Source organism: Peromyscus maniculatus, chromosome 11 (assembly GCF_049852395.1).
Source record: "Peromyscus maniculatus bairdii isolate BWxNUB_F1_BW_parent chromosome 11, HU_Pman_BW_mat_3.1, whole genome shotgun sequence".
In the NCBI taxonomy this organism is placed as follows: domain Eukaryota; kingdom Metazoa; phylum Chordata; class Mammalia; order Rodentia; family Cricetidae; genus Peromyscus; species Peromyscus maniculatus.
In genome coordinates, this window is record NC_134862.1 from 49787130 (window position 1) to 49800911 (window position 13782).

The 13782-nt window shown below is 36.9% G+C and overlaps 1 protein-coding gene across 14 annotated transcripts in view; it reads right to left on the minus strand.

The window, feature by feature from the left end:
* Positions 1–13782, minus strand: part of LOC102923317 (complement factor H-related protein 1-like) — a 256566-nt gene that overhangs the window by 216922 nt on the left and 25862 nt on the right. For 12 of the 14 annotated variants that reach the window (XM_076547551.1, XM_076547540.1, XM_076547550.1 and 9 more), the window contains exon 1: positions 2207–2366. The exons of 1 other annotated variant lie outside the window; for it this stretch is intronic. In XM_076547551.1, the coding sequence (XP_076403666.1) occupies positions 2207–2279 (73 nt within the window). In that variant the 5' untranslated portion in view covers positions 2280–2366. Of the gene's footprint in view, positions 1–2206; positions 2367–13782 lie in introns of those variants that run through there. One more of the 14 variants, XM_076547537.1, reaches the window with a different exon arrangement.

The following is a 13782-nucleotide window of genomic DNA, read 5'->3' on the forward strand; positions in this document are numbered from 1 at the left end:
AGACAGAAGATAGGCAGACAGACAGACAGATGAGAAGACTGACAACAAAACATCATCAAATTGGCTGCAGAGAATAACCTGAAGAAATAGATGAGGCAAGCTCTTTTATTGCAGCCAGCTGGAATTCCAAAGGGCAGGGCAGTGTCCCACTGCATGAGGCTTCCAGGTAAAAAAAAAAATAACGGACAGGTAACATCATCAAATTTGCTTGCAGAAACTGAAGAAGCATGTCTAAGGCAGCCAGCTGGACTTTCCCATCTGATTTCCCAGAAAGAGCAGAGAAAACAACTGAAAGAATGGCCAAAGCAAGTTTATCTGGGGTTGGCCTGGGGCAATTGGAAACTCCAGCTTACTGTGTCAACTTTTCCAGTCCGTTTCTGCTGGAAGTTGTCTGCACCTCCTTTGATCATGTGATCACCATCTGTTGCTATTTGTTCTGCTACATATAAGCATAATCCAAGGGGGATCTCAGAGGGGAAGTCCAGATACACTTTGTGCCATAAATTATTTTCTTTAGAGGATTAACACTGGATATCTTGAGGGCCTGCAATAATGATTCCCTGTCTGTGAGTCTCTCTGTTATCTATTTATCTATCTCTTACTTACTATTTATGCTTTGACTTTTCTTGCTGTATACTTTGTAAAGTCACTCATTCAAAAGGAAAAGTGTGACTATTGTAGGTCATTCTTCAGTCTGTACTGAATACCAGATACACAGTATTTACGATCAAATTTAATGAACTGACCAGCATGTATTTAAGGATGAATGTGTGTGTGTGTGTGTGTGTGTGTGTAAATATATATACATATATACATTTGTATATACAAGGATAATTACATGTATGTCTATAAATATACATACATGCATACAGTAACAATTAGTGAAAAAAAAAGGCTAAGAGTGAGAGAACAAGGAGGGGAATGCGGGATGGTTTAGAAGGAAGAAGAGACAGGAGAGATGTAATTATATTATAATCTCAAAAATTACAAAAGTACACAAAAAGGAAAGGAAACTCTTTTTTTCTGTTTGGCAGGATGGATTTTTCTCTTTATGTAACTGCTTTCCCACAATTACAACTCAAAGTGAAATGTGGTCACACAATAAAATGAATTTAAATCTCTGAAACAATGTTATAAAACTTTGAAAGGCTGGATTTTACAATAAATGTAAGGTGAGGACTGGAGAGTTACATGAATCACCCCTAATTATACATAAACATTAGCAAACAACAAATGGAGAAATAAAGACTCCCTAAAAACAGGTCAACCACAATGAGTAAATCATTATTTGTGATTCCGTGGGTGCAATGGCTTCATGTGGTGGCTTTATGAGACACTGAGGGACAGCAGTAAAATCCCCTTTAGACTCAATGTCAATATAGAGGTGTTGGGATCTCCTACTCTCTGCACACAAACATTGGAGAGATCAGAAAAGAGAAAAGGGTTAGCATTTTGATGATTTACAACAAAAATAACAACGTTCTTCATCGTCTTATTAAAGACATGTCTATTTGATGAATGATAATTTAATAGACATGGAATAAGTTATGCATTTTAATGGCTATGAAGTTAAAATATCCAATCTGTGAAGATGAGATCAACCTCACAGAGACCCAGAGATGTTCAGAATCTGAGGGAACTTTGTCCTGGTCAGTGGCTTTGTTTAAATTAAGAAATTGAATTTCGCCGGGCGGTGGTGGCACACGCCTTTAATCCCAGCACTCGGGAGGCAGAGCCAGGCGGATCTCTGTGAGTTCGAGGCCAGCCTGGGCTACCAAGTGAGTCCCAGGAAAGGCGCAAAGCTACACAGAGAAACCCTGTCTTGAAAAACCAAAAAAAAAAAAAAAAGAAATTGAATTTCATTTTTAAAATTCATCTTATTACATTATAAATTACCCATTTAAAAAATGAATTCTTTTTTTCTCTATAAATTATATTTAGAGGCTCTTCACACTTTGCGGTTTAGAGAATAGAGAAAATTTTTTTCATTCAGTTTTTTCTTATTAATTATCAGAAACTGTTTCCATAAATAGGTTCTATTTTACCATTCAAAATGTTTTCAATCTTCACTGAAAACATTTTATAGTTTATTTCTATATGTAATGTTTTATTAAGAATTTAAATGAATTCAAATTATTCTCATGTACATACAGCAGATTAATACATTTGACTAGGGACTACAGGAATCAAATTGCTTTCCACTTACCTTCTTCACCTTTAGCAACAGAAAGACATAGGGTTAGAGCATTGGCTAAGAGCAACAGGATAGACCACCCCATCTTCTAAAACCCAAAGCTCTCCAGCAATGATGATGTTTCTGGGAATCTTGTCATTCACATTACTGTTTGTGACTTTGAATTTCAGTGTATTACCGGCAGCTAGTTTGGTAAATATCAAAGGTCACAGAAGGAGGGACAAAATAAACAATGTTCAATTTGTGTTTTCACATTAATACTCTAAGTTAATCATTTTACATTTATTAAACAATAAAATACCATTCCATTTTTTTCATCAGTCTCTTAGTCAATCAAATTGGGTATTCAGAAAAGAATATGAAAGATTAAAATTATTTTTTAGCCTCTTATAGGCATCAGAGCTGGCTGGGTAGGACCATTGATTGATTCTCTTCTTTGAAACTTGCATGGTGACTTCTGGTACCACGAATGCTAGTCCTCGGGGAGGAGGCTTTCAGGACAGTTCCCGCTCAGGGACCTTTGGGTCCTATGATGAAGTACATTGCATCTTCAGCAATACCGACTTATCTTCCACCTCTTGTGGACAATAGCAATAGTCTATAATATTTTGAATCCAGAAAGATAAGCCTGATAAAAAACTGAGAAGAGTGTGTGTCATTTGCCTATTATTGGTGTGTTTTTTAGATTTTAGTTTTTTGGGGGAACATTCTCATTCTAGAAGAAAAATTCTGTTTGCAATATATATTTACATTCATACATAGAAGACTTACATGAATTACAGTTTGTTTGGGGTGGTGGGGCATTAGGATGATTTCTTATGACTTTCCCATGCATCCTTACTGTTTTTCCAATTTCCCTCTTGTATTTATCTCCTGCTTTTCCTCAATTAAGACCCCTCCCTTTTTCCCAATTTACTTGTCAAAACATTTGTAGCCTGCTATTCACCTTTCCATTGCTCACCTATGTTGCTACTCTGGCGATGGTCTGTATTTACTTTTCTGGTTCCTGTAGTTGTTCTAGTATGTGGTCTCTCCTATAGAGATTTAGAGGTAGGAGTCAACCATGAGAGAACACGTGAAGTTTGTCTTTCTAGGTTACCTCACTCAAAATGATTTTTTTTTCTAGTTCACAATTTACCTGAAAGTTGTTCTATAATATTTTGTTTGTGTTTTGACAAATAAACCTTGCCTAGAGATCAGAGAGCACAGCAGGCCACTAGTTAACCACAGAAGCCAGGCAATTGTGGCACATACCTTAAATCCCAGCACTTGAGGGCAGGAAGCAGGAATATCAGGAGTTCAAGGCTACACTGGCCTACAGGGGATTGAATCATTCTAAAGCAGAAACAGAGCTGGGTGGTGATGGTACCCACCTTCATCTCAGCATTGGGTGGGGGATGGAAACAGGAATATAAGCTGGGTGGAGACAGGATCTTGGTGCCCATTCGGCCTGAGGATTTAATAGAGGCAGTATCTTGCCCATTCTGTCTGAGGATTCATAGATACACAAGGCCCCATTCAGTCTGAGATTTCATAGAGGCAAGAAGTCTTGAGGTGGCTGGCTGCTCTGCTTCTCAACCTAATATCTGACTCAGGGTATTTATTGTTAAGACTAATTTTTAGGATCACACTTCAGAAAGTTTTATGATTTCACTTTTATTTACAACTAAATGATATTACATGGTATATGTATCAGGCATTTTCATGAGCCATTCCTCAGTTGAAGGACATTTAGGTTGATTCCATTCATTGACTACTGCAAATAGAGTAGCAATAAACATGGCTGAGCAAAAATATGTGAGTTAGAATGTCAAGTGATTTTGGCATATGCCAAGCATTATTCTGCTACATCATGAAGTAGATTTGTTTTAAACATATTAGGAATTCTCCACATTGATTTTCATTGTGGCTGAACCAGTTTGCCAAATTGGTAAAAGTGAAGGAGGTTGCCCTTTTCTCACAGCCCTCCAGTATTTGTATTCCAATTGTTGTTGTTGTTACTGTGGTTGTTAATCTTCCCTGTTCTGATGGAGTGAGATGAAATTTCCAAGTCCTTTTGATTTACATTTCCCTAACTGCTAGCACTCAAGATCCTTGTTTGATAAATTTGTTAGCCACTGTTTTTCTTTTATTTATTTTTCTCTCCTACAATATATCCCAACAGCAACCTCCTCCCCTTCCACTCCTCCCAGTTCTTCCTGCACCTCCCCTTTCCCCCTTAGGCTGCAACATTTCTGGAATGATTGTGTCCTTTGTTACATAAAATGTGGTATATAAAAACTTTTTTTTTTTTTTTTTTTTTTTGGTTTTTTCGAGACAGGGTTTCTCTGTGTAGCTTTGCGCCTTTCCTGGAGCTCACTTGGTAGCCCAGGCTGGCCTCGAACTCACAAAGATCCGCCTGCCTCTGCCTCCCGAGTGCTGGGATTAAAGGCGTGCGCCACCACGCCCGGCTGAGAAAATGACTTCTTTTTTTTTTTTTTTTTGGTTTTTCGAGACAGGGTTTCTCTGTGTAGCTTTGCGCCTTTCCTGGAGCTCACTTGGTAGCCCAGGCTGGCCTCGAACTCACAGAGATCCGCCTGCCTCTGCCTCCCGAGTGCTGGGATTAAAGGCGTGCGCCACCAACGCCCGGCTATAAAAACTTTTTAGCTTCAGTAGATCTCAATTTACTAATCGCTGGTCTTAATGCCTGTGTTAATGAAGTCCTCTCTAGATCTTAGGAACATATTGTGCTGTGGGTTGCCTCATAGACTCTTAGCAAGTGTGAACACTGGGTGTCTGTGGGAGAACATGTTTCTGAGTATTGGGCATTGACATGTAGGAATGGTGATGGGCTGAGGGGGATGAAATGAAAGGGTCCACTAAAGGAATAAAGCTGGGATCACTTTTCTACACCCAAAGATTGGTCTGCATCTATTGATAGAAGATTTGAGACTGTTAATTGTGTTAGTAAGCAGTGTTACTGATTCCTGTTTTTTTTTTTTTTTTTTAGGGGAGGGAGGGGTGACTGGGTAAGTGTGGGTGGGTGGTGGTGATGTGAATACCCCTTACTTTTGATTTACTGTTCTGGGAATATTTGTCCCATGTAGAGAATATTTCAATTAGATCAGTGCCAGAGACAGTGGGATTCAACACTATCTCTTTCACACTGTTTCTCTAGCAGAGCAAATGACTGGGACAGTCTCAGCAGGCTCCATTGATGAGGGTGCCAGTAACCTTATTATAAATGCTGATAACCAAGCAATGGGAAGGGCTGTCTCTTAGGTCATGTAGGATAAGTTCCTGAAATCTCCACCACAGCTTTGCTCCAAGGAAGACAACTATGAAGCATTATGTGGTAATACATTGGAAAATCTAGAACAAATAATCAATTCTGAACACAGAACCACAGGGTCCAATGAAGTATGAATGAACAAGTAAGACTAAAGGATATATCTAGGATCAATTGAATCAGTGTACAATTCTGCTAAATTTTCAAAGGACAAATAACACATCCTCTCAAACTACCCAAAATACCTTCAGATAGGAAATTTAGAGACTGCCACTTACAACTACATGCAGGCACCAATTCTAGAATATGGCTATATTTTGTTGTTAGATATTTTCACTGATTGTAACTTTGCTCTATTTGGAAAATAAAACCCAAGGTATGTTTTTTTTTTTTTTTTATGCAGCTCATTATGCTGCTTGAAGATTTTATACTTGTGCAGAGTTTCTTGAAGAGTATTTGCAACTGGGAATGGGGACTTGTGTCTCTGATCCCAGTATTCTGAAGGCTTGGAAAGAAAGATCATTGAGTTCAAGGCCAAGCATGGCTATGTAATTGAGCTCAGGTCAGCCTGGGCTACAAGTAAGACACCACCTTAAGGATGAGAATCAGATTATTGTGAGACATGGTTTTCAGGTCCAACTAAACCTTAAATTGAAAATGATATGTATGATCAGTGTCCTTTTAAGACACTCACATTCATTTTCTAAAGTATGTGATTTACAAATGTGTTAGAAATGCTGGAAAACCTGTGCACATATAGGGATTAATTTAAAGGAGAAAAATTTATTACCATTTTACAACCATGCTTTAGCACTTGAAAAATCTATAAGTTAAAGATCACATGTTTAACTCATTTTATACTTTAAATTTTCTCTTTAAAAATTTTTTATATTCCCCCTTTTTATGGTTTTTCATCCAGTAAATGGCTGTGACTTTAACAGAAGTAGTCTGTCTTCAGCATGTACTGATGTAATATATTTAACATATTTACATATTAACTCCATGTAATTACATAGACAGGTATACCAGATTTCGCCCCTCTATTTAGATTCAACTGGAACAAAAAAAAAAATATTGTTAACAGTAAAAGCAAGTATAAATTACTATTTTTAACTCTTGACAGTAAATTAGTTTTAAACAACTCAGAATATAGCATGATATTAGAGGACAGTAATTTATTACCTGTAGGATTACATTTGGGAGCCTTCCTTGCAAACAATGTGTACAATATCATCTTGCAGTTGTGTTTTTCCTGAACATGAAGAATGACCATTTTCATAAAAGGAAAAAGGGCACTCCTAAGGAACAAAAAGTGATTAATCTATAATATAAGGAGAATTTTAAAGGATTAAATTACATTTTATAATAGTTTTGGAAGAATAAACAAATCAGCAACACAAATAAACTTCAAAAGAATTGAGACCACACTATCATAGATAATATAATTTTTTTGCATGAGTATGTGGTGTACATGTAGGTGAGACGGCAGTGCTTGTGTGTGTGTGTGTGTGTGTGTATGTATGTATGTATGTATGTATGTATATATATAGTCATAGATTAAAAATAGCTTAAAAACAAAAGTGTTGTTGGATGTTCTGTATGTTAAATGTGTTGCTGTGATAATAAATAAAATACAGATTGGCCAGTAGCCAGGCAGGAAGTATAGGCGGGACAAGGAGAGAGGAGAATTCCGTGAAGTAGAAGGTTGAGGCCACCATGAAAAGTGACATATAAGGTACCGGTAAGCCACGAGCCACATGACAACTTATAGATTAATAGAAATGGGTTAATTTAAGATATAACAGTTAGCAAGAAGCCTGTCACGGCCATACAGTTTGTAAGCAATATAAGTCTCTGTGTCTTTACTTGGTTGGGTTTGAGCAGCTGTGGGACTGGTGGGTGAGAGAGATTTGTCCTGACCATGGGCCAGGCAGGAAAACTCTAGCTACACAAAAGTCAAGTCTTTAAATAAAAATAAAGTAATATAAAAAAAAGCCACAAAGATAAAAAAAATACACAGGAAGTCTAGATTCTGTATATTATTATGTTATCTTTAGCTTTCTAAACTGTTTAAATGTATTTTCTATGTTTATATGTGTAGATAACACAGACACATCTAGCTATCCACACTGTGCTAGGGGTTTTTACTGATAGACATAATGGGCATTGATGGCTAAGCACTCCCTTCTCATCCTACCATTACCTGCTGTGCGCTCAGATTTCAAGGCTTACATCTTAAGACAATATAAATGTATACGTTGTGTGCAGGGGTCACCCTTTAAGATACTGTCTAAAAGTTTTTATAATCCAATGTATCTTAGCAGCTGTTGTTCCTTCATTAGCAATCATGAAATATATATAATTGTTCTATACTTCTATGGAAAAGTTTAAATTTCTGTATGAATGTATGACTAAACTTATTTATATTTACTCTATAAGAAATTTGAATAGTAGATTAATATAGGTGTTTTATCTCTCTCCTCCTTGGTTTTTAATCCTTTATTTGGCTTGCTATATACTTAGCAAGCTCGCTTATTCAAAAGGAAAAAGTATGATAATTATAGATCATTATCCAGACTGTACAAAATGACAGAGTACACAATATGTTAAATTGAAATCAAACATTTTCTGTAGTGTAGCAGGACACATTTTTCTCTCATTAGATGACTGTTGTCCTGAAATTACAACTCAAAGTGAACTGTGGCAGGAAAATAAAATTATATAATGAAAGCTATATAAGCAAACATTAGCAAAGATTAAAATAACCAAATGAAGACTTCCTGGAAACAGTGTGATGTACAATGATTAAATTACATCATCCAGAGCTTGTTAAAAACATTGTTTGCCATTCCTTGGAAATAATGTCTTTATGAAAATTGTTATAACAATGTATGTATTTAAATATACAGTGTTACTACAGTGGTTACAGAATCCCTTTTTACTTCTACATTTATTGAAGAAATACAAAAAGGACAAATTGTTGGTATTTCGCTGGTTTATTTTAAAAAAGTAGTGATATTCTCCACTGTTATATTAAAAGTATTCCATTTGATGAAACATAGTATTATTGAAATGGATAAACCACACATTTCAATTGCTATAAAGTTAAAACTTATCCAATTTGTGATAGTGAATTCCCAGAAAAGATGGTGTAATCTGCCAATAGCGAGAAACAATCAATAGTCCTGTGTAGCTAAAATGCCTGTGAGCCAGGCATTGATCAGCATGATAAGGTATTTCTAAAGTGCAATAGTGGCAGACACTCATCTATTGATGGTAACAAACAACTGCCTATTGGTCTGAAAGGCTCATCCAATAGAAGGAAAATCATGCAGGTAACTGGAAATGTAGACTACTACTTAGAGTAAGAGAGGGCATGGTTCTTAGAAGATAACTGTACACATCCAGCATAAATCCTAAACTCATTCTAAAACTTACCCTTACAACCAGAGATAAGATATAGACATATGATGTTTCACCATCAAAGAAGCATGTTTCACTCATCAAAGAAGCTTCCATTTGCAGTTAAAAAGAGACCATTACAGGAAAATCACAACTTACAATAATGTAGAGATTAATGGATAAGTGGGAGCTAAGGCCAATGGATACATCGTTAATACAACTTCTACACCTAAGGCTCATGGAACATCACAGATGAGGAGAATGAAAGATTATAAGCCCCAGAAGATCAGAAAGTCTGTTGTGAGATATATCCTATAAATGACAAGAAAGCTACATAGATGATATCTCAACAATGTGACTACCTAAACAAAATCTCAACAATGATAGTAGCAGTAGATAAAGAAAGGGGAAATCTAAAAAGTGGGTCACACCAGACAGAACACTCCAGGCAACTGAAGACTACTGAGAGCTTCTCTTGGGGATGAACCATTTAAATGATTTTCCAAGCAAAGTGGTAAGCTCCAAAATCATATACACTCAAGCTACGCTAAATGAACGTAGCAGGTTTGCATATACAGTATGTAACAACACTTATAAAAAAAGAGGCAATCAATTTAAGAAGAAATGAAGGTGTACATGAAGAAAGTTGGAGAAAATGGATATTGGAGGGGTTGAAGGGAGGAAAGAAAATGGGGGAATGATTTTTTAAGAACCAAAGAATTTAATTAGCAAGATTTAAAAATTTAATAAAAGAAGAAAATGCAATCTATGGAAATGAAATCAAACTAACACACATTCATAGGTAGTTGGAGTCTGTTGGGAGCTTGGTTCTGGTCTGTGGCTTTGTTGATTTTAAGTTGAATTAAATTGATCCTTTATCTTGTTACATTTATTGTTTAGAATTTTTTTTTTAAATAATTTTTAATTGCCTTCAATTTTTATATTTAAATGCTATTCACACTTTGAGGTTTAGAGAGCAGAAAAATGTCCATTTTTTTCAAATTTTTCTTTATCTTATTAGGAAATATTTTTACAAATAGATTCTATTTTAATCACTTATTGAAAAGTGCCAATTTTTCACTTAAAATATTTATATCCATATCCAACAGATAAATGCATTTGACAACTAAATATTTAAATCTGATTCCACTTAGGTTGATCTTTGACAGTAGAAAGCCTTAGGGTTAGAAGGACACTGGGTGAGAACAACATGCTACACAACCCTGTTCCTCTAAAATCAAAGCTCTCCAGCAGTGGTGGTGCTTGTAAGGATCCTGTCATTAACAGTATGTGCAGACTTTCCTTTTCAGTGCGTGCTGGTGACTGGTTTGGTAAACATCAAAGTTCATAGGAAAGAGAAAACAAACAAGCAATGTTAATTCAATGTTTTCACAGTAACACTCTAGGTTCATCATTTTATACATATTGAGCAAAAGAATAACATCCTTGTGTGAGTCTCTTAGTCTCTCAGACTGAAGTGTTAGGGAAGGGAGAAGAGAGATTAAGTTTGTTTTTGCCTTCCTTCTCGCATGGAGGGAAACAGTTTCAGTAAAATAGAGGTCTTTAATCCTTATGATCACACAGCAGCACCTCTTCTATAGTTAAAAAGTCCCTTTAAAACTGACTGACTATGTTCTCACAATAATATCTGTATTAATGCACATATTCAAAAGTCTAATTAATAACTTTTCTAAATAATGCTTCCTACTTTTTAAATGATAAATTTCAAATTTATTTTAGTTTCATAGGACTTCTAGGGATGTTATGTGAGCAAATTAATATTTGTTCCTCCAACAAATGGGCAGCAATAATATTAATTATAAAAACATCCATTCATTGTTTCTGGAAACTGGAAAAAGTCTCAAAAATATCAATTATAAGTTCCCAATAAACTCAGATGGTAATCAGCAATTCTACCCATTTTCCTGCAGACAATGCAAACCCATTCATTCTTATTTAAGACTGGAGAATTCTTCTCCATATATACATGTGCCACATTTTCTCTACTCTGTGCTGTTTGGGAACTAAGGCTGTCTGTCACTTAGATGGGAACTCTACCATGCAGTTGCAGGTACCTGTGTTCATGTTCTTGTTTACTTACCTCAGCCAAATGCCCAGAAGTGGGAACCCCAAGAAAACCTCAAACTCATTCTCACAAAGGCAGCATAAGTTCTCCAACATTGCTTTTCACCAGCATTTGTTGTTTATTTCCTTGGCGATTGCCATCCTAACTGGGGTGATGTGGAATTCCAAATACTTTCAACTTTCATCTCCATAATGGCAGTAGATGTGTTTTTTCCCCATGTATGAATTGGCATTTTTAATATTCTATTCTCTTACCCAATTTTAGAGTGGATTCTTTTATTGTTTTGTTTTGCAAACCTTTATATTGTCTATATATTAGATTACCCTGCCATCTGAACAAGTAGAAAAGCACTTTCTCCTGTTCTGTAGGCTGTCTGTTCTCTCTGCTCATTGTTTCCCACTTCGCAGTGAAGAAACTATTTAATTTAATATGATTTTTTTTGTATTGATCTTGAACATTATTTACTCAACTATTTGGGTCCTACCAGAAAGCAATGGTCTGCCCATATTTCTTTGAGAATTCCCCTACATTTCCTCTCAGCAGTATGAATGTTTAGGTTTACACAGTAAGGCCTTCATTGCTATTTTGGGGAGGGGGTTCCATAGGACGACAGGTAGTTTGGTAATTCTATATGGATATCAAATTGTTGCAACAACATTTATTATAGATTTCATTTTTCCTCCAAAAGATGTTTTATCTCCTCCAAGAATAAACAGATGGTTATAGTTTCATAGGTTCATTTATATCCCACTCATTCTATTGGGCTTGACATATGTTTCTGTGTCAGCTGCATGGTCTGAAATATTATTTTTAATCAATCTTGTGATACCTTCTGAGTTGCTCTATTTACTCAAGATTGTTTTGGCTACTTGTGTTTCTATATGAACATTACAAATTTCTATCTAGTTACGAGAAAAATGTAAGGGGTGAGGGACTGTGTTGAAACTTTGGGGATGTGAAAGGGTGGACAGTAAGCCCTATGAATCAAATGTATTGCCTCTCCAGTTCCAGGATTAGATACCTATGCTGCCATACACAACTTTTGCCACAGACACTGGGCATCCAATCTCAAGTCTTCATGCTTACATGATGGACACCATTGTGTGATTTCTTTTGTGTGTTCTGACAAATAAAGCTTGCTTGGATTCAGAGGGCAGAGCTAGCTACTAGTTAACAATAAAGGTTTGGAGGACTGTAGAGAAAGGAACAAGAAATGGTAAGGCAGGGCTGAGAGAGGAATTTTGGTCAGAAGAACAGAAGAGGTAGAAGTCACTAGTGTGTGCTCCCCTGCTTCTCTGATATTTCAGGTTTTTTTTTATCGATAGCTGACTCTTGGTTTTTATTGATAAGATTGATTAGAACTATGCATCATCTGGTTTCTAACTTGTGGGGCAGGATTTCATGAAATAGCCTCTTGCTCATGGTTTTGCAGCCACTGCACCTGCCAGAGCTGCACTTGAGAGCTGCACCTGGCAGAGTCACTGAACTGCTGGCTGGCTTTCCCTTTCTTTCCCAAGCCCTCTGGGCAAGTCTGGGATTTTCCTGTTGCAGGCTCTCTACAGCAATCTCCATAAGCCCCAAACTCCACAGGAACCTGGGCTCCAAATGCCACCAGAGTTCACTCTGCCCCACTGGCCAGCTCTTCCTTCAGGCAGCTCTGTGCTTTCACTTTCTGCCAGTCACACATGTCTGCCTTCCAGATGGGTGGCTCTTTGGCTCTTTTTCCCAGTGGCATGTGGGCTTTCCCTGGATGCCCTGCTCAGGCTGCTGATTTGGGATCAGTGGCAGCTGTTCTCAGTCAGGCTGTGCAAGACCTGTGTACTCCACTCAGGGGTGCTATGCAGCGGCTAACAGCCTCACACTTCACCATCACTGTCAGCAGATTTGGTAAGACAATTGGGAATGCATAAAGGCAGAATTATTTTAAAAAAGAGAGAGAGGTTTTTCCCCATGTTAAAACAAAGGGGGGAAACACTATTACAATGGAGGTAGTTAGGTCTCTATATGATTACACAATGGATAGTTTAAACATAGAACAATTAAATGAAGGCATAATCAACTTGGCTGGAGTTGACATAATGTCAGTTAGCAATTTGATAATTCTTGTTTTATCCTTAAAAATGTTGGTTGATATGAGTTCCAAGATACAGGCATTAGAAAAAGTTACTAGGGAAAATATTGCTGTTTTGACTGATAAGTTACAGCCTTAGAAAAATGTACTAAAATAGATAATAGAGATATACAGACAAAGACAGAGGAATTTAAAGGAGAACCAAGCTTACCATTTCATTATAAAACTAGAGAGGAACAGCCCAAGGTTCTCAAACAGCCATCCTTAATTTATAGAGTCACCTTACAGGAACAACTGGCAAATGACAGGTATCCCCAAGGCTGTGTAACATTCCTGTGGAAATGTTAGACCCAAGGAGGCTTAAGGAAGACATAGTCTCATATGGTATGCATTTGTAAAGCAGATGTTAAATTCATTATCAACTAGTAAAAGAGTTGTCCCACAAGACTGGAAAGACTTGGTTACAGCAGTATTGGAACCCGGTCGTCAATTACAGTGGAGTACCTGGTAGAAAGATGAGGCTAAGGCCATTGAACTATGAAGTAGGGCTAGAGGTATTGAAATTTCCCAAGACCAACTTCTTGGAGAGGGCGATTATGCTGATGTACAAACTGATGACCATACCCTAGCTCTATGCCATGCAGCAGCTTCAATGCTTGGGAAAGAAATGAAGAAATCAGAAAGAGAACTGAGTCATTTACTAAAGTTATAGAGGGCCCAAAAGAAACCTTCACTGATTTTTTACAACATTGGCTTCAGCT